At 39.4% G+C, this 21644-nt stretch overlaps 1 protein-coding gene across 2 annotated transcripts; it reads right to left on the bottom strand.

The window, feature by feature from the left end:
- Positions 1-1138: 1138 nt before the first annotated feature.
- On the bottom strand, positions 1139-19150 carry LOC139127041 (retinoic acid receptor RXR-alpha-B-like). Of its 2 annotated transcripts, XR_011550903.1 has the most exons (6): positions 18730-19150; positions 11890-12186; positions 10699-10879; positions 8539-8726; positions 5087-6541; positions 1139-4836 (listed from the first exon to the last, which is right to left on the bottom strand). XR_011550903.1 is itself a non-coding variant. In XM_070692968.1 (5 exons), the coding sequence occupies exons 1-5, from the start codon at positions 19061-19063 to the stop codon at positions 6306-6308; spliced, it is 1236 nt and encodes a 411-aa protein (XP_070549069.1). In that variant the 5' UTR covers positions 19064-19150; the 3' UTR covers positions 1139-6305. The 2 variants fall into 2 exon arrangements, 1 of the variants encoding a protein (XP_070549069.1); XM_070692968.1 differs by having other exon boundaries at positions 1139-6541.
- Between the last annotated feature and the right edge of the window lie 2494 nt (positions 19151-21644).

Genomic DNA, 21644 nt, shown 5'->3' on the forward strand with positions numbered 1-21644 from the left:
TTTTCCATCTATCCAGCCAACCCCCCCCCCCCCCCCCCCCCCCCCCCCCCCCCCCCCCCCCGCTTCCGGCTTCGGTAAAAGTACGTACGACACTGGCCGCCCGAAAAACAATCGAGAATCATGTTTGAACGTTGGTGGCGCTGTTCTAACGACTTCGATCCGGGCAAAGGAGCTACAAGAAAGTCATGATCCGGGTTATCTAAAAATTTATAGCTACAATTCATAAAATGGTCAAGGTAAAATTCTGGCAGTACAGTATCTTGTATTTTATTACATGCCTCGTATATCGAACGTCGCGCGCTCCATAGGATTCAATGGTAACTCGTCGATGACGTCGCGGGCCGCATAGTCATCATTGGACTGAAAGTATACCGGAACTATTTTCAACTTGGCAACTTCTTATGTAAAGTGTCGAAATTTCATGTTTTGCACAGGAAATCCGGTTTTGGAAAATTTTGCAGAAAAAAAATTGATAAACCGCATAACAGTAGTTTAAATATATCATTGCGCCATTCGATGATGAAAATCGTTCCATTGTTAACGGGGATTTTCGTCTAAGATGGAAATAAAGCATTGGATTATCATTTACCAATGAATCTAAATATTTTGAGTGAAAACTGTATAAGAGAGGCATGTAATAAAAACATTATAGCCCAAACATGGGACTATGTACCCTCGGGGCAGGAGACCATTTGCCCTCCTTACGTCGGGCAAATGGTCACCTCCCCTCGGGCACATTGTCCCATGTTTGGGCTATAATATACAGTGGTGATTGTCTCCTCCATTGTTTGATTGTATCACTATGTATAATAAGCTGCAGAAACCAAAATGATAGAGACCCAAGGCGGCTTGGGACTTGATCCGCGGGATCAAGTTGTTCTCGTCTGTAAGAGGATTATGGAGTGTCGTAGCCTTTCGTTTTCCATTGAAATTGTAATCTAGTGTGTAAGTTTCCTTGCAAAACGATCTGACGCCGAAACAGGCCTTTTTAAAAAGGTGAAAAGAAATGAATGTTTCCGGGAATGAAAGGATTCTTGCCAAACAGTGAACGCAGAGATTTAACACAAACAAGCTTGATGAAAGAGTCAACTGGCTATCACCAGTCTTGATTGACAGAAGTGATCTACAAAATACTTGATAGTTTTGCCACCGAATGACAAGTGCATCCTTCTTTATTCAATTAATGACCCACAATTCATGTGCAAAAATCTGAAAATATTAAACTGGACTTCAAAGTATACAAGGAACGAATGAGAATATTGAACAAAGAACTGATCAGGACATAGATTGTTTTTTAAAAAGAAGACAACTTTTTGAAAAACCTTACGTTATTTCGTAAAGTTTGCACTTAAAGTTTGGCTCTTTCAATTTTTAGGAAGTACGCGGCGACCAGCAATGATAAAGTTGACTGATTCTGGATAGCGCCCTCTGTAGGCCGCTTACCAACTTTTGTTTGTTTTTCTTCATACTGCACTCTACGTATGGGGCGATCAGTTACCACTCGTGGTCAAAGACAAGGGAGCATGATTTAGGTGAATGCCGTTATGGAAATACAAACAAACGGAAAAACAAAATCACAAATTGTGAATTGAACTGTTGAAACAATACCAAATATGGATACACAAACCAGTAAAAGTATTACAATTACATCTCTGGATAAAGTCACAGACTGAAAACTTGTAATATTCTTTTTTTGTGTACACGAAATGCATTCATTGATCAAGCCCTTATTTACAAAGACCTTTCATACAATGTCTGAAGCTTTCTCAGTGCTCCATAAATTAAGTCATTATCAGCGATGTAAATGCCTGAGAAAGGAAAAGAGAGATGAAATGTTTTTCCATCAACATACAGTGATTTGTATAAACTTGTAACCCCTCTCCCTCCCCTTTCCCCTTCATGTAGGGCCATCCACTCTATTGATTGCACTAATTGGGGGAGGGGGGCTGGGGACTGTCTGTGTTCTTAAAAGAGTTGGTCAAGATTTGAATCTACATCATCATACAAAAGTCGTTACCATTTTTCTTGACTTGTCAGCCAATACTCAAACACATTTTCTTTCTGAGTTGAAAGGTGTCATTCATGTGTGATGAAGTGAATAACAATTACACATATCAATTTTATGAATTATGAATTTCAACAGCGCACTACAAATATACAAATAATACATCTTGGAGCCAGAGAGGAAAAATAACCTGTTGGCTAATTTTTTTTAGAGAAATTGACAAACTTACATAATAATTTTACATCACTGAATGCAAAGGCACTGCTGGGATATTTCACAGAATAGAAACGCATAAAAATCGACACAAAATTCAAACAATTATATTCACCACGCAATGAAACAAGAACACAATCACTCACTGAGGAGTGTAAAAAAATTGCAATGCAGATGTAGCTCTGGCTCTTTTGAAGGCATTTTCAGAAAAGAATAAATTTTAAAAATCGCTGAAGGTAGACGCGGCGATATTATTTGCGCCATTCACGAAATCATTGGCAGTCAGGCAGGGTAAGTACTGTCTTTTGACACTCAAGGCCACAACCATCTATCACGCTGGCACACTGAGACCCCCATTGCAGGCAAGGCATTATGACGTCTGAAGGACATCCGTATGCAGAGCAACGGTATGCAAAACCACAATGGAGTCAAATTTAACTACAGGGATCTCAGATCAGATATAACCGACAACCAAACAAAAACAAACAAACAACTTACATATAAAAGGAAAAAAATAAAAAAAAACATAGAGGAGTAACTGACTGATAAATAAAAAAACAATAATTCTATTCAATTTGCATAATCATCTTGTTATGGTACTGTCGTCCTTTCTGCATGAAACACATTTCATCAGAATGTGATTATGCAATGATTAGAAATCTCACACCGCTAATACATGCCATTTTTTCACTCTGTTTGTACATTTTTGTTGTTGTCTTTCTGTCTTGTTATTTTAGCCCTGAATCTATCCAGCCCGTTTGTTTGTTTGTTTTGTGTAGTTGTTATTCAGTCTTAGACCCACATGCAGCAGGAGTGAAGATTTGAGGACAGACAGCCTTTCACATTGATCACTTGTAAACAAAGGAGTTGTCATGGTTACGGACAGAATATGCAGATGAGGGCACCAGCAGAAAATCTCTGTTAGTTTGAGTCAAATGGAGAGTGTCCACCAACGATCACTCCTGCCATACCAGCAAGTCTTAAAACCTATCTTTTCAAGGTCACTGAAGACACTTTTCAAGGTCACTGAAGACACTCAAATACTCAAATGGAGGCTTGCACCTAGGATTTACAAAGACCAGACTCTCCAATGGAGAGAAATGTCGATACGATGCCTACATTGGTCCATAGTGTACAGAATGGCAGTTGTCCCCCAACACAGATCACTGATAAAAATCACACAAAAAATAACAAATATTACATCACTTGGGGATTATACACTGTCGGTTACCACCAGTGCTTGCTAACCAGCAAGACTGGACCCAATCTTGAGCAATTTTTGCCAATTAACACAATCCTAGGGGGTCCAGTAAGTGTTGTTCGGGTGTGCCAGGACAGCTATAGTATGGCTGCCTCTCTGGTCAAATCACAAATCAGTACTTACAACCTACACTGGTCAAACTGTTGGACCATATGGCAAAACATTCAAATGTACACATTGGAAATAAGACTTTCAATATTTTATCAATCATTGATAAAATTTGTCATCCAGCTGCAAACAACATTAATTCATAACTTTACCTATACATTATAGAGAACACATATGATTCTTTTTGACAATATTTTCTTTCCTTAAAAATATTTTCAGAATATAAATTACAATTAAATATTAAAGCCTTTTTTTGTAAACTACTCATAGCAGTTAATTCTATGCGCAATAAGCAGAAAGATATGTCATTCTGAACCCGTTCTGATTAAAAAAATTACTCCCAGCCCCGAATTCTACGCATTGTGCCCTTCATAATTTATTTCAGCTTTTTCCTAATTTTTTTTTTCAATCAGTATGTGCGACTATTCCATGTCACAATCATATGCGACTATCCCGTGTCACAATCATACCCTGTGTTGAATCAGAAAATAAAGAGTTATTACGGCAGGCAGCTGGCTTTTATAACTATTCCAATAGTTGTAACTGTTCATGTATTTTCAAGTAAATTGTCCTGTTTGTAAAGCATTTTTCTTTTCCCAATATCATGTTCAAATGCCTGATGCTAAGCTGTTAATTTTTCTATTATTATTTGTCATGTCTAATGTTGTTAATGATGACTGTTCTGGTCGCTGGTATTATCAATTTGTCAACAATAAGAGAGACTGGAAGATCCGTCGCTTGAGGGCGCTCTCTCTGCTCCAACCCCCATGTCCTGGGGAACAAAGAATGCCTTTGAACAATGGCTCTTTTAGTCTAACCAGAAAACTGCTTATTGTGGGAAAGGTTTTGTTCTTCAAGAAACATTTGGGAGAATGAGATAATGAGTTGCCTTTTCCCAGAATAAAATTCTGGAAACATTCCCAAATGAACATGAAAAGTTAAAACTATCGTCCTTCTACGATATATAAAACGATCCTACAGCTTTGATTATCAACATGTGGACATCAAACAGCAAGAAAACATAAAGCGAGCTCTATAAAAAAATCATTTCATCATTCATTTAAAGACAGTGTGCATGACTTTCATTTCACAGATTTTCCAAATCAGAATCAGAATCAAAATTTCATTATATGCATTGTGAACTCTAAACTGTGTGGCGGCGTTGCCGTCAAGATTGCTTCAACTTTGCTTGCTTATTGAATCACCTTGTTTTAGAGATGGGATATAGTTGGATGGCTTCGAAAGCCATGTTCATTACGGGAAGGCTCCATTAACTTAGGAATACCCTACTTCCCTAGAGGATCAATTTCACAGACCTGCCTTTCCTACAATCAATTAATCCTGACAATGGCACTACAATGGCACCAGCTGGATGAGATAAACAAAACAATGGAACATTCACACCTTGGGGATTAAAAGTCTTCAGTTTGTCACCCGAGTTGCTCAGGCAAGGACTCGGGTTTCAGGTACCATGCAAGTTAATGCAGCCTTCCCCTAATGTTTCTTTGCTGGGTGTTTAATTTCAAATCTGACAGAAAAATCATTTAATTTTGAACATTTTGTCTGAATACTGTTGCTACTTCTTCCACAGACATGCCAGTAGGAATGGTGTCTGCATTACTATTTATCATGGTATCAATAAATGATCTGTTCTCTATTCTCGGCCAGAAAAGCTGGAAGTTACATGGAAGTAGGACGACCACAGCAATTTCTTGACTGTGCCCATCTGTGTGAAATAGTGATTATTCAAGTACAAGAGTGATTGTATGATCTACCAAATTAGCTGTCCACCCTTCTCCCCCCCCCCCCCCCATTTCCTGTAAACTGGTACAAACTCACCATTGATAACAATGGGTATGGGCTAAAGCATGGTGGTGTATAGGGGTGGGGTGGGGTGGAATTCAAAAGGTCTCATCTTGCCTCATGATGAATGTATATCCAAAGCATATGCTAATACACCACAAGGGCAGTGACGCTGTTCTAGTGCATCCTCTAAAAAAAATTTAACAAGACAGAGACTCATGTGAGAGAAGCTGCCGCCAGATTTTGTCTGATCTGTGCTTGAGGGTAAGGGTGACAAATTAGTCTTACAATACTAGGTATCTGTTCTATGGGGTTTGCTTTAGGGGAGTTGTCAAGACATCTTGTTGCCGGAGACCCTGATAACTGTTTTATTTTGTGTGAAAGATTTGCATAATTGCATACTAATGAACCTCTTATTATGCAAATTCTGCATATCTCGACAGACAAAATCTTAACGGCAACAACCAGCATGAGCAGAGCTTTCTTTGACCTAGCTACTGTCAGAAATATCCTTCAAGTTACACATGTTGTCAGTTAGAATTAAAAACAGTGGACAGACAAATGGATGTTCCTGGGGGCAAATATTTGGACTCTCAAACTTTCACAATTCTGTTTTTGACCGACTTGTGGGGGCTTACTTTGAAGCTCTTGGATTAAGTAAAGTTGTCAGCCACCTAGTTTTGTGAAAATTCGGAATTTTATTTTTCCCCACAGAGACAACGCAGGGGTGGCAGCCATTTTGAATTTCAAATATCGGTAACTACTGAGAAAATTGTTTCTCTAGTAACAAAATTTGCACTGTGACCTCCAAACTTTCATTCTAGATTTTGAAAGAGTGTTTGAAATTTGCAGGGAGGAAAATTGGAGCCTTTTATTTTCAAGGTGCGAACTACTTCAACTGTACTGAGCAGGTTTTTATGCCATCATTTCAGAGACTAAATCGTTGAGATGAATGGTGCCATCTAGTGTCATGGATAGAAATCTTTCTGTTGCCTTGGATGCCACTGTACGCAGAGCAGGTAGTCGTAGCAACACCTTGGCATACCTTTTCTGGTCGTTCGGGTAACGAGACTTGACGTAATATCGGAGGGCGTCGACGATCTTGGCCTGAAGTTCAGTCACACTGGCCTTGTCCTTCAATCCTGCTGCATCTGAGAGAGAAATCAAAAGTGAAAAACTTCATGGTGTAATTCAACTATTGCTGGTCATCCCTATTTTGCTTTCATCAAGTCCAACTTCGCTATAAAATACAACAGCCTCCAGATGAAACCATTGCGTTAAAAGCCTCTTGCCAAGTATTGTATCCCTGAGCTCTAACAACACCCTAGCTTACTGGTGATTAACCCTTTATGTGCCGTAATGTTTCACGCCAAAATTTTACTGCAACATTTTACCAATTTTTATCTATTTTTCTGGAATCTTTTTGATAATTTCTGACCACATGGGCATCATATTACATTGGCTACAGCTTTTAACCAAAATTTTGGAAAACTTTGAAAAAATTGAACATGACAAAATTGACTTTGGCGCTCAAAGGGTTAAATTAACCTGTTCACCCCCAACTCCCTGTAAACAGGTCCACATTCACCATTGATAACAATGGATTTGGGCTAACCCATGGTGGCGAAAGGGTTAAATGCAAACTGTAGCCTGTGTCCATTAACACTGCAGTGTCATGCTTGCCATGACACTTGACGAAAAGCCTGCCTGTCCTGTAATTTTCAGCCCCACTACAAATTTCTAAGAACAAGTCATCGTTGATGACACAGTCCCCACTTGTTAATGGGTACTTTGATTACATGTCCTCAGAGAGGATAGAGTCCTCTTCATTAGGTCTGTGATAAAAATACTTTTGAATAAATTCGCTTGATACATGTCTGAGTTGTAGTTCAGGACATGAAAAAAATCGTAATAAAATGGCCACATGTCGGCCATATTGGATCGTATCACAAAACAAATCAATGTGCATATGTATGACATAGGTCAATGTCCTTGTACCAAGTTTGAATAAAATCCGTTGAGATATGCCTGAGTTATGGCTCTGTACATGAAAAAATCGTAATAAAATGGCCGCACGGCAGCCATATTGGATCGTATCACATGAAAATTGACGTGCATATCTATGACATTGGTCAATGTCCTTGTACCAACTTTGAATAAAATCAGTTGAAACATGCCTGAGTAATGGCTCTGTACATGAAAAATGGTAATAAAATGGCCGCCTGGCGGCCATATTGAATCGTATGACAAAACAAAACCACGTGAATATGTATGACATTAGTCAATGTCCTTGTACTAAGTTTGAATAAAATCCGTTGAGATATGCCTGAGTTATGGCTCTGTACATGAAAAAAATTGTAACAAAATGGCCGCATGGCGGCCATATTAGATCGTATCACATGAAAAATTGACGTGCATATATATGACATTGGTCAATGTCCTTGTACCAACTTTGAATAAAATCAGTTAAAACATGCCTGAGTAATGGCTTTGTACATGAAAAAATCGTAATAAAATGGCCGCCTGGCGGCCATATTGAATCGTATCACAAAATAAATCGACGTGAATATGTATGACATAGGTCAATGTCCTTGTACAAAGTTTGAATAAAATCGGTTGAGATATGCCTGAATTATGGCTCTGTACATGAAAAAATCGTAACAAAATGGCCGCCTGGCGGCCATATTGGATCGTATCACAAAACAAATTGATGTGCATATCTATGACATTGGTCAATGTCCTTGTACCAGCTTTGAATAAAATCGGTTGAAACATGTCTGAGTTATGGCTCTGTACATGAAAAAATCATAATAAAATGGCCGCCTGGCAGCCATATTGGATCGTATCAAAAAACAAATTGACGTGCATCTGTATGACATATGAAGTAATCCTTGTACCAAGTTTGAATGAAATCGCTCCAGGCATCTCTGAGATATCTGCGTGAACGGACGGACGGACGCACGGACGGACGCACGCACGCACGCACGCACACACGCACGGACATGACCAAACCTATAAGTCCCCCCGGACGGTGTCCGTGGGGACTAAAAAGTGATGTTATTATGAGGTTACATATTTCAATATATTGACAATGTGAGAGTGAGAGCTATAAATACATTTTTGATCTTTCTCCAGATTCTGCATTTACCTGGATAAGTCAAGACAATGGCATTAAGGAAACAGAATTCCGGATGGTCCAAGTTGATCTCCTTGATTCTAATGACGTAATCTAGAGTTGATTGGATGAGTTCGTGACCCCAGCCAATCTTGATAGACTGCTCCGTCGTCAATTTCACGTCGGCGCCAAACTTGACGCACCCTGTAGTGTTCCTTGATCTGCGAAATCAATGTAAGTACCGTAGTTGAGATGAAGCAAAAAATACCAGGAGTATCATACAAATGATTAAAACGACAGAAATCTGAAGTTTTCAACTATCCATTTCTCAAGGATCACAAAGTCTACAATGGGCACACCAAACATGTGAGAAAGTGACGCTAGGCTTCACAGAGCTGCCAAAAGAAGCACCTCAGGCATACCGGTATGTGATATGCACTTCTATTAAGGATGTACGATCGGAAAAAAAAAGCGTACTGCGCCGAAATGTACCCATAGTAACCACGCGCCCATAGTGATGTTCCGAACGTTTTTGCGTTGTACAAAATGTCGTCTGCAGGTAAGGAAAATCGCGCCGAGAAAATGTTCAGCGTGCCATCAAAACACGCCGGAAGGTACGAGAATTCAGCAAAGAGATAAAAAAAATGCAACATGACCGTAGCCTGTACAGCGTAAATCAGAAGTGTGACGTCTGATTTGCTATTCGTGGTTATAATTCCAATGATAGTGTCGCTAGTAGACCTACCGGAGAATGGAAGAATGGCCGTCGCATAGTCGATTTGAGTGAACTAGCCGAAAATCTTGACACTTGTGTCAGTTGCGGGCTTGCCTTTACCGTTTACGATGGAGAAACGCCAAGTTCACGGCCTCGGCTCCTGGCTCCACGTAGGCCACGGTGTGTGACAACTTACTTAGCGTGCAGCCAAAGTAAACCTAATCCCCACCGATAAGCGTTACGGCAATAAATATTACGTGATTTTTTGTATGCTGTATTAATATATAGACTCTAAAAGTAGAAGAACCTAAGTCTTTGCTTTGTTCTGTCATTTCCCTCTCATTAAAGTTTAATGGTAGGCTTAAATCATGACCATGCCTGGACGGGCCACTGAGCCACGGCAGGTCAGCGGCATTAAAGAGCGCCCTCATGCGACGAACCCGGGAGAGCATGGTTTATTGCCAGAACCTGTAAATCCCAGTTTTTTTTGCAAAATTGTGAAAAATCGAGCTCGGTGACCTACTAAACAAAATGTGGTTTTGGAAAATTCACAAAAAGCGCTATTATTTGGCAAAGTTTGAGAAAATTGACATTAGTAGAAACTATCAATAATTAATAAATTACCCTCTCCCATTCCTAAAATTTGGGGCATATTTGTTTGCAATTTTGGTTAAAAAATAAATAAGATGACTTTTATACTCAATTTTAATGTAAGTAAAATCTTCAAAGTAGCTTAGGTTTATAATTTCTTTATTCTTTTACAGTGTAAACGTGAAAAATGCAATCATGATATAAATATGAAAATGATGACCTGTTTTATTGATTTTTAGTGATTTTGTGAAAAACCGTGAATTTTTAATGTCATTTTGTAAAAAAACAAGCGCGGTGACCCCATCTTTTTTTCCAAGTTTTGGACTATTCACATATGTAGGTATTCAAAAATCCCCATTTGAAAAAATTGACATTACTTTTACTTTTTCCGATCGTACAACCTTAAGTCGCCCTCCAGAATCATACAATTACTTAACAAATATAACTTTTGCCAAAAGGGACTTCATGTAGAGATTACAGTACCAGTAGCATTGTGCCACTAAAATGAAGGAAGTGCTGGTTAACTGTTTGTCGTGGGATTTCTGATTGTGAAGTAACTACAAGTAGTCTTGTGCAGATACGTATACGTGCTAATGTTTTAAATGAACATGAAGTGCTGTATCTCCCAACAACGTTTTTTTGTACAACATGGGCACTACTAGCTGATGTTTAAGATTTAGTAACATTGCAATGTGTCTGTAATCATTGTTACAGGCTGTGCTAAGATTCAACACTGTCTTAGGGGGTATGTTTGTATTTATTAACCATCGCAAGCACCCTCAGATGAGCATTGACTTCAAAAATGAGGGCGGCTGTTCTTCCGGAATGCGGTAATATTGAATTGCGTTGGTGGATGGGAATATCAGAGCATTGAAAGCTCTTCATACCTGTATGCCAGTCTCAGGACGTTCAATTCCATGAAGGATGCCTTCAGCAGGGCCATCTGATCCTCCAGGAGCAGATCACGGAATCCCGGAACTTGCCGGGCCCATTTGATGATCAGCTGCAATTCCTTGTAACCATACTGCATCAGATCATCAATGCCAAGGTAACTCATGTCCTTCAAGCCTGCCAGGGAGGGAAAATGTGAAACATTTATATCCATCTCACCTCTACGTCTCTGTGTAGAGGTCCAACTTACCATAGAAAACAACAAGATTGGTCGAACCATAGTGGTGAAAGAGGTAGGGTCATGTCTAAGACTTTCCCTTTGCAAATTATTGACAGAACAGAAAGAAGGGAGGTAAATACTTTTTTATCTTAACATGCATGGAAAGCAACAACTTTCTGAATACCAACCATATTTAACCTGCTCACCCCTAATAGTGTTATCTGAGGAATGGCGGCCATTTTGAATTTGAAATACACTTCACTTAATAAACAACTTGCAGATTATATTTTTACTTTATATAAACAAAGAAATACCTAGTTATATTTATTATTAGCTCATATTATTATACTGTAATACTTTATCTTTATGGAAGAAAATTGGAACTTATTTTTGTATCACACTTTTATTGCCACAAATGTGATGTAAATCCTATATTAACAAGCAAGTAATAAAATATTATTATTATATTATTATTATTATTATTATTATTATTATTGTACTTGGGCCTCAGCCCAGTACATTTGTTTTCATTCCATGGGAAAAAACTCTGTAGGGTATAACCATTTCTGGCTGAGACCAGGGAGGGCAAAATGTCTTGTTATTATTATTATTATTAATATAGCAAAATGTTGGGTAATGTTTCGCTAGTTCCAAACTGTGCACGGTGACCCCTGATTTTATTGTTGATTTGGTAAGAGAATGGTGAAAGTTTCATTCAGGAATTTTGAGCAAAAGTCTTTCACTTTCAAGGTGCATGCTCCCCTAACGTAGAATAGTGCACTGGCACTTATACCGGTATACTACAGTACAGGTAAAGAATACTACCTGTATACCAGAGTACAGTGTATAGCAATGGTACGCTGTGTTATGAAATATGGTATGACATACCGTACATCCGGTATGGTGAGGTAAGGCCTAGCAGTATGGTACACTAAGGTACGGTATAAAACTCTTCAACTGTACTCACAGTCTGATGTTGGTACAATGTCAGGCCTGGCAGCTATTAGGTTCTCAGCCAGTTTTTCGTATTCAGCGTTATGCTCAGGTATTGCAAATGGCGTGTTCCCACTGGCTTTGCTCTCGGCCCACGGTGTACCCTCCTCCTCGAAAGACGGTATTGTGTTTTTCAACGGCTCAGCTGGTAAATCAATGTTTCTGTTTTCGTTTCTGTTTGACGATGGCCGAGTCGTGGCGTCTGTGTCGTTGTCTGTCTTTAAACCGTTTTGCTTTTTGTTTCCCTCCGGTGTGCGGTCCTCCCTGACAGCTGTGAAAAAAATTACAGAAATTGTAGAATAATTGGCATCGGGCAGAATAGATGACAGAATAGATGACAGTGGTTTTGTTCTAGCCATGATTTTGTTGGGGCAGAGCCTGAGGATTCTTGCCTCGAGGGGGACACTTCTTGAAACAAACATGAGCAATGTACCACAGAAATTACCACAGCACGTCTTGCCATTTTGATGTCTGGAATGTCAATGGGTTTACTTGAAAGTGCTAAAAGTATCAATGACTTCGCGTAGAGCCAAAAGCCAAATGGGATAATTTCTGTTGTATGAATATTTTGTCTCAGTGGACAGGCAGTAAGTACAGCAGTTAATGCATATCACAAGTCACCCAGTATCGTTCATCGACTACATAACATCAGAGTTTTCAAAGTGTACCACTGTACCGTCTGGACCTACATACAGGGACATAAATGTGATAAATTTTGCTGCCAAAAAAAAAATCACACATAGTGACAAGCAGTAATTTTTTTATTGACACAATCATAACGGACATTACTGACTGCAGAGTTGTGCATTTATAAACACTTGTAACCACATGCTTCCTGATTTTCAGTTTGTTGTTGTTGGTGGCGATACTATCAGCTGAAAGAGTGGTATGGTGATGGCTCTCTAACTTAGAGGTGTGTATCAACCCTGCCGGATAAATCTCAATATTCTCGACTCACTATTCATGTCATCTGACATACTGTAGGAGCATAAGGAGATTGTTGTAACAGCAAAAACTCTGACCCACTGACTTCTTTCCGTGAGACGAACATGTGCGACTCATTTCCATGCTAAGGTTGGGGAACATCGGTAAATGATTTGGGAAGCCCGGTAACATTGCTGTTGTCCCCCTAACTTGATTGCATTGTTATACTGAGGGGAACCCTGGTAAAATGACTGGGGAACCCCGGTAACATTTACCAAGGTACCGGCCTTAACAAAAAACACTGCATTTTTTGTGACATATGCAGTCTGTGACATGATCATATGTAATGGTATAGAGCCAACCTGTAGCTCCATCAATACACTTTACACTTTTTTGTTATTCATGGGTAATATTAGGCAGTCAGTGGATGTGGCTGTATTTTCTGAAGATTTTTTCTCTATTTTGTTTTGAATACAATTCCAAATTGTTGTTCTTTTCCCCAAAGTATGTTGAAACACCTATACAGTATTCAGCTTTCAACACAGTGTGTGAAATACACTGTTGCTGTTTACTTTTAGATTCCAATTTCTAGTCCGGACCAGAATTTGCATGTCAACAACTACAATGCATTCTACACATCAGTGTGCCCTCTAACTAACAGGATTACAGAAAACTTTTGAGTCAATTTGAAAATTTGCTAATTTTTCTTGAGTCACCATGTATTATTTCCTATTCAACTCAAAATTTTCTTGCATCAATTCACAGAGAATTTTTTTTTTGCGTCATGGCGCATCATTTTGGCTTAGAGGGCACACTGCTACACATGTAAAGGCAGAGTTGAAAAGCTGAGTACTGTGTACCGTATGTTATATGTTTCAACTGGGGGAGTTAGAGAAGAAATTGTAGGTGACATGAAAAACAAAAATTGTGTACTCCAGCCCCCCCAAAGTATATCGGTGGTTACAGCTCCTGTACTTTTAAGCTAACATCTGTTGTGTATGATAAACACTGAATCTGTTGTGTATGAAAAACCCACTGACATCACAGTGATGAAACCCGCAAAGGTACAAAACAGCCGTGATTGACACTCCTCTTGAGTCTTCCCAGGGATATTGTGTCTTTCTTACTCCTCAAGAATCTTACTCATGACATAGCTCTTGTACTGTACAGGTCAGGTGACCATCTCTCCAGGGAATACCACTACTTTACCATCCTTTTCTGGAAAAGTACGGTACATTCCCAGTGAATCCAAGCTCCTGAAATTTATCCCTTTCCCACATCTCTTCTGCTGTTTTAACATCACACACATTTTGAGTATTGGAGTGTTGGTACTGCAAGCTGTCACTGCAGATGGCCCCTTTTCACCATTTTTTGTTTTGAATGTCAACTATATAGTTCCCTCATGTACTCCCCAAAGTATACTGAGGTACGCAGTGTGGAGCTTGTCAACAAAGCCTGCACATGTTCAGACCACATTGTTGTTGTTGACAAGTGAAGTCCAGTCCAGACCAGAATTCAAAAGTAAACAATGACAGTGCATTTTACATGTATAAACATAGTGTTGACAAGCTAAACAGTGGGCATTTCAACATGATTTGGTGAGTAAAAACAACAGAAATGGCGATTGGCATATGAAACAAAAGTGAAAAAAAAGGAAAGTTATGACGACTATACCGACCCTTTAATTGACAGTCCATGGAAAAGGGCAGGGCATGAGTTTTTGAAAGGTACATGTATGGTACCTTTGTTTGCAGCACAGGGCCTCATAAGTGGCTATTTAGTGGCGATATTACTTTTTGCCTGCATGCCTTTGCGTGCAGAAGTTGCACTCAACAAACCTCATTTCTTGCTGCAAGCACAGGGCCTCATAAGTGGCTATTTAAGTCAATATTACAGCGTTTTTCTTTCTTTTTCAATGTTACAAATAAACCAACTGAAGAGCACAACACTTGTGTAGCTGTCTTTTGTGTACATGTATGGCATGTATAGTGCGCCCTAAAACGGGGGAATATGATCATATGTAAAATGCGACTTTAGATCCGTGACCTCTAGCCATGCCTACTTCCCGCCATATGGCCGGCCATGCGACAGACGTCGCTGCGTTTACTGTATGTACATGGTGTACTGTAGACCCACCTCAGTTGAATTTTTACGGAGCTTGACGTCAAATCGTATGGTTTGTTTGTCTTTTTTTCCGAGATTAAATTCAAGCTGCAATTTCCTTCTTCATCCCAGAATTGCATACGTTCTTTAAAATCGAACTTGGATGAGGAATTTCATGTCAGTTACATAGGCTCGGAAACGTCCGTCTCTGCATGTGTTCATTTTGCTGCGCAGGCAATGGGTTTCTACATGTTGTTTGCTCCCGATCGACTTTGCTACTCTCCTCAGCTGTCTCCTACATTTCATACGCTAGCCCATCGGGCTAGTAGAGGTACCAAAAATTACTTGCCCGGCGGTAAAAACTGCTAGCCCGTGAGTTCGGGGTAGTGAATTTGCTCACCCCTATAAAATATATACATTCCTATTCTGGTGAACGGAGTATTCGGGTTGCTTCCAGCACCCGGAAGTAATAGTGCGGAGGCGATCGTAGTTGAGTGATTGATCTGACGATGTGTCCAAACAATTTTGGGGCGAAAAATTCAATTCGCAAGCGTGGCTAATGACTTTCAAAAATTTTTCTCAAAATGAGAGTTTTATTCGCATTTTGCGAGTGTGGCGAGCGCTAGCGCGAACACTGAGTATGTTCCAAATCAGCAACCTAGCGGCGCAGTTACAGACAGTTGTGTTGTAGGTTACTAGGGGATAATTATCTACATATGTGGGTCCACACACATATTTTAAGAAGAAACAGGGAAGACAAGTCATCGTTGATGACACAGTCCCCACTTGTTAATGGGTACTTTGATTACAGGTCCTCAGAGAGGATAGAGGCCTCTTCATTAGGTCTGTGATAAAAATACTTTTGAATAAATTCGCTTGATACATGTCTGAGCTGTAGTTCAGGACATGAAAGAATCGTAATAAAATAGCCACATGGCGGCCTCATTGGATCCTATCACAGAACAAATCTATGTGCATATGTATGACAGACATCCAGCTCTATGGGTTTGCTCAGAATTAGATATATGCATAATTAATGAGGTACAGTATGAAGCATCATAAGGTCTCCCATCATACCATATATGAAGGGTGTACCACTTGTGGTTACTGAGTTATGGACAAATATGTATATTTGAGGTCAAAGGTCATCGAGGTCATGTGACATTTTGTCACAATAATTTATTGCTAAGTTATCCCTATATACAAAAAATCAGACCCTGGCTCTATTGACTCGCTCAAAATTAGATATGCACATAATTAATGAGGTACAATATGTGTCGTCATAAGGTGTCCCATCATACCATATATGAAGGGTGTAGCCTTGTGGTTACTGAGTTATGGACAAATATGTATATTTGAGGTCAAAGGTCACCAAGGTCACATGACATTTTGTCAAAAAAATTGTAGTGCTAAGTTATCCCTATATATCAAAAATCAGACCTCTAGCTCTATTGGCTCGCTCAAAATTAGATATGCACATAATTAATGATGTACAATATGTGGCATCATAAAGTGTCCCATCATACCATACATGAAGGGTGTAGCACTTGTGGTTACTGAGTTATGGACAAATATGTATATTTGAGGTCAAAGGTCACCGAGGTCACGTGACATTTTGTCAAAAAAATTTTATTGCTAAGTTATCCCTACATACCAAAAATCAGACCTCTAGCTCTATTGGCTTGCTCAAAATTAGATATGCGCATAATTAATGAGGTACAATACGTGGCGTCATAAGCTGTGCCATCATACCATATATGAAGGGTGTACCACTTGTGGTTAATGAGTTATATACAAATGTATATTTGAGGTCAAAGGTCACCGAGGTCACGTGACATTTTGTCAAAATATCTGAGATATCTGCGTGAAAGGATGGACTCACGGATGGACTCATGGACGGACATGACCCAATCTATTAGCCCCCTGGACTTCATCCGTTGGGACTGAAAACTGTGTCACTGCATCCTTTTTGCAATATGAATACGATGAGAAACTAAATTTTTATTTTTCTCGGCCTTATACATGGGAGCCTATGGACTGCCTTATACATGGGAGTCTATGGACTGCCTTATACATGGGAGTCTATGGACTGCCTTATACATGGGAGTCTATGGACTGCCTTATACATGGGAGTCTATGGACTGCCTTATACATGGGAGTCTATGGACACTGCCTTATACATGGGAGTCTATGGAGGTGAAAACTAAAAAGTCCTCTAACACGGCCAAATTTGATCGCATTGTGAAACAAATCGACGTGCATCTGTATGGGGTAGGGTACTATCCTTGTGCAAAGTTTGAAAGAAATTGACCTGGGCATCTCTGAGATATCTGCGTGAACGGACGGACGCACGGACGGACGGACGCACGACGGACGCACGCACGCACGGACATGACCAAACCTATAAGTCCCCCCGGACGGTGTCCGTGGGGACTAAAAAGGGAAGTGGCCACCTCCCAAAGCCAGCCGGACTCTCTACATGTCTGTGAAAACCTTTTGTATTTTATTCACCATATGTTAACCTGGTTTTATTCTCTTGGCTTTTCAATGTGAGGAGTCTGGGCCATCAAGAAATGATGTGTCGATTGGACTATTTAAGATCAGTCGTTAACGGTCTTACTAATTACTGCCCCTAACTGCCCTTGCTGCCCGAGAACCTCCTGAGGGTAGCCTGAGAAAAAAGATGGCCATATAAACATTGATTTGGCGTACACATGTTTTCTCCAGAGGTTATTGAACCCAGAAGACACCAGATTCCACTTCCCCATATCTTGATTTGCGTTCATACCATTCAGTGCAAGGGGTGGTAGGTTGTCAAGCTGCCAGTGTACACAAGGAAATGCTTTGGTACCCCTTGCATTGAATGATATGGTCTCATTATCAAGATGCGATGTCCTTACAGTCCAGTTTTCCTGATTCCACAACTGCCAGAAAGAACATCACATAAATGCCAAAGCAATGTTATTGTTGGTTGGCCAGGCATGATATAAGTTGAGAACCTATTGGGTTAGTGTTAGCATGGTCAAAATTTGGCCTACTTTTTCCTCGGACAGTCCTCGGGCAGCTACAGGCAGTAATTTACCGGTAGTACGACCCATTGTAAAGTGCCAGGCACTTAGTACCTAATTACAAGGGACTCAAATTTAGCAAAATTAGTTATGGTGACACAAATTGACAGAGTATCAAATGAACGGGTAAGATGTGCTAAATTTGAATCCCTTGAACAGATATGTATAAGAAGTCTGGCTGTTGGGCCTGGCCATCTTCTCCTTATATACTATACATGTTTAATAATGTTGATTCAGGGGTGATCTATATACATTCAGTGACATCTAGCAACTGTAGAGAAGAAAAGTAACAAAGGTAAGAAAATACTAGACTGGTCGTATTAAATAATATTCATATTTATATGTTGTTTCCACTACAAATGCCTTATTCGCCTGTGGTGCCATCTGCGGCCCCAGTACTCCCTTTGTTGTTCTGCGCAGGGGGAGCCAGAGGCGATCCTAGCTGGCCGAAAATCCCTACTCTTGAACAGTTTGTTGCAGAGCTCAGTGTCCAAGGGAAGATGACACGGCCAAGCGAAGGAGTGGTGCTGGTACGGCAAAGAATCACCGCAGCAGAACGAAACAGTATGTACCGTTGTACGTTCATTGCATACGGTGGCGAGTGACATCATTGGTTTGACCTTAAATTTATTATGTATGCGGCCTGGCCTAGAAACGGTACCAGTCGTTACATGCAATCCCACACTGTAAAAGCGCTTTAAAAAGAATGTTCTACTCACCTTCCACTTTCATTCCCATGTTCAAACATTTTTGGAACCTGCAGAATTGGCAGTTGTTTCGACTGAACTTGGTCACCTCGCAGACCTCCTTTTCCCGGCACGAATATTTCAGTTGTTTTTGCACTGTCCGTTTGAAGAAACCCTTGCACCCTTCGCATGAATAGACCGAGTAGTGGTACCCGGACGCTTTGTCAGAGCACACGAGACACAAGAGCTCGTTGGTTGTTGTCACTGCGCTCGACGTGCTGGGCTCCTCATCCCTCGATGCCGATGGCTCGCCGTCGGCAAGTGGTGTACATGTTTCGAGATCAAACCTGGGCGCTGGGGCGGCCATGTTTTTTTTTCTATGGCAAAGAAGACCCCTCGAGTTTGTGAACACAGTACGCGGTTCGTGCTGCAGATAATGGTCAAACCATTACTTGAAGGGGATGGCTGCTTTGGAAAAGAGGGGGAGCGACTGACTATTGCGACTCACAAATATCAGAGCATCACTTTGAAAAACAAGTATATCGTTCAGAATTGTTGCAAATTATTTAAAGAAATTTCGCTTAATTTGAGTTGAATCGAACTTGATATGCTGAACTATCATTAAAATTATTTTAAGAACATCTTTTTAGCAACGAGAAAAGTGTGAATCCGGCAGACCATTAAGCGCCTGATATGCGTACAACGAAAATGCAAGTCACCATGGCAACTCACAGTGGCAATGCATTGACGTCATCATTTGAATTTATAAATAAATAAAGTAATGTTTGCAGCGTACATGAGCAACAGCTAACACGCTGCGTTTTATGCCGACAACATATAAACCGTCCGCAATATCAGGTGCTTTACCCTTCATTGGACTACAAATTGCATTTCGCGTGTAAAAAAAACGTGCCAAAACGGATGTGGTACAAACAATTATTCTTGAAATCGTCATTGGCTTTTATCTAGAAAGATTTGCCAGGAAAATACTGTCTCGGTATGACACCGTCGGCAACAGCTGCAACGTCATCAGTATCTTCACATCTGATGAAAATTACAGATTGCGACCTTTGTAAGTTTGGTCGGCGATCGGTGTTTTTACAACGCGACCCGGCAACGCGACGACAAACTGCATACCTATAGGAACCGCAGACGCTAATAGCTAGGTACACGGCGGAGGGTCAGTGTAACCCATTTCTGGGTCACGTGACCGGACCCTTCCGTCATGTACCCTAAAACTATTACTTAGCGACTGTGATTAGAACGATAAAGAATAAACAACCAGATATGAACTGAAAATGCTCACGTGTTTCATTATATACCGGTTATGTGTAAATTTGAACCTTTGCCACATGTTTGCAACTTCATTGAAATTATTATGATCAACATAATGAACAATAATCACCGCCGATTAATTCTAAAAGGTCACGAAGTATACAAATATGTAGTTAGCTGAAATAAAAATATTAAAGTTCTTGACTGCTGTCATTGTATCACCATTAATATATAGCAAGTGTAATTACCGTTGGCCAAGTCCTTCAAGCCATATATGCCGAGCTGTGAAAGCTCATTAGATATGCAAATTATAAATTAGCTGACATGAAAATGTAAAATGACTTTCGATATTGTTTTAATCAGGTATAATCATCAATGTACATAGCATGTTTTGCCAACTTTGATCAAGTAAATCCCAGTATATATCCCTAATAAGCAAAGTTCATTAAATATGTAAATTAGGAATTGACTTAAGTAAAAATGCTTAATGATTGTCAATAATGTACTGGTACATATATTCAGTTAGCAAATGGCAAGAACTGATTAGTTTTTCGTGGGTGTGGCTTGCATACTTTTTGCTCATTTGCATAATTAATGATTTTAGAAAAAACGGATATATATTAAAAACGACTACACACAATTTGATGAGATTTGCTACAAATGTTGATCACACCAAGATATATCAGCAGTGGGAACCAATAAGGGTGACATGAAAGATAAATGCTAATTTGCATATTTAATGAACTTTCCTAACTAGGGATATATGTCTGATTTGACTCGATCAAAGTAACCAAACTTGGTATGTATATTAAAGATACTATTATTTAACATTATTGAAAAGTCATTAAGCGTTTTAATTTCAGCCAATTCCTAATTTGCATATTTCATGAACTTTGTTAATTAGGAATATATATTTGAAATGACTGGACCAAAGTTGATGAAACTTGCTACATGTATTGAAGCCACTATGATACAACAATTTTAAAGTCATTAAACATTTTTACTTCAGCCACTTCTGAATTTGCATATTTAATGAACTTTCCCAATTAGGGATATATATCTGAATTAACTTGATTGTAGTTATTGAAACTTACTATATACATCAAAGATACTGTGATATAACATTATTGAAAGTCAAAAGACATTTTTACTTCAGCCAAAACCTAATTTTAATATTAAATGAATTTTCATAATTAGGGATATTTATCTGAATGGACTTGATCAAAATTGATGAAACTTGCTATGTACATTAAAGACACTATAATACAATATTATTGAAAGTCATCAAGCATTTTCTCTTCAGCCAATTCCTCATTTGCATATTTAATGAACTTTCCTAATTAGAGATATATGTCTGAATTGACTTGACCAATGTTGACAAAATTTGCTACACATATTGCAGATACCATGATACAACATTACTGACAATCACTAAGCATTTTTACCAAAGCCACTTCCTAATTTACATATTTAATTAACTTTGCTTATTAGGTATATATACCGGGATTTACTTGATCAAAGTTGGCAAAACATGCTATGTACATTGATGATTATACCAGGTACTAGGTCAAAACAATATCGAAAGTCATTTCACATTTTCATGTCAGCTAATTTATAATTTGCATATCTAATGAGCTTTCACAGCTCGGCGTATATGGCTTGAAGGACTTGGC

Source organism: Ptychodera flava, unplaced genomic scaffold (genome assembly GCF_041260155.1).
Source record: "Ptychodera flava strain L36383 unplaced genomic scaffold, AS_Pfla_20210202 Scaffold_28__1_contigs__length_4768798_pilon, whole genome shotgun sequence".
NCBI lineage: Eukaryota > Metazoa > Hemichordata > Enteropneusta > Ptychoderidae > Ptychodera > Ptychodera flava.

Bases quoted from the DNA above. Each gene is read 5' to 3' on its own strand.
- LOC139127041 (XM_070692968.1), bottom strand. From the start codon at position 19,063: ATGGCCGCCCCAGCGCCCAGGTTTGATCTCGAAACATGTACACCACTT. The intron at 10,880-11,889 runs GTGAGTACAGTT...CCTCCCTGGCAG, and splicing joins CATTGTACCAACATCAGACT to GCTTGAAGGACATGAGTTAC. The intron at 6,542-8,538 runs GTAAATGCAGAA...TTTCTCTCTCAG, and splicing joins CATTGTCTTGACTTATCCAG to ATGCAGCAGGATTGAAGGAC.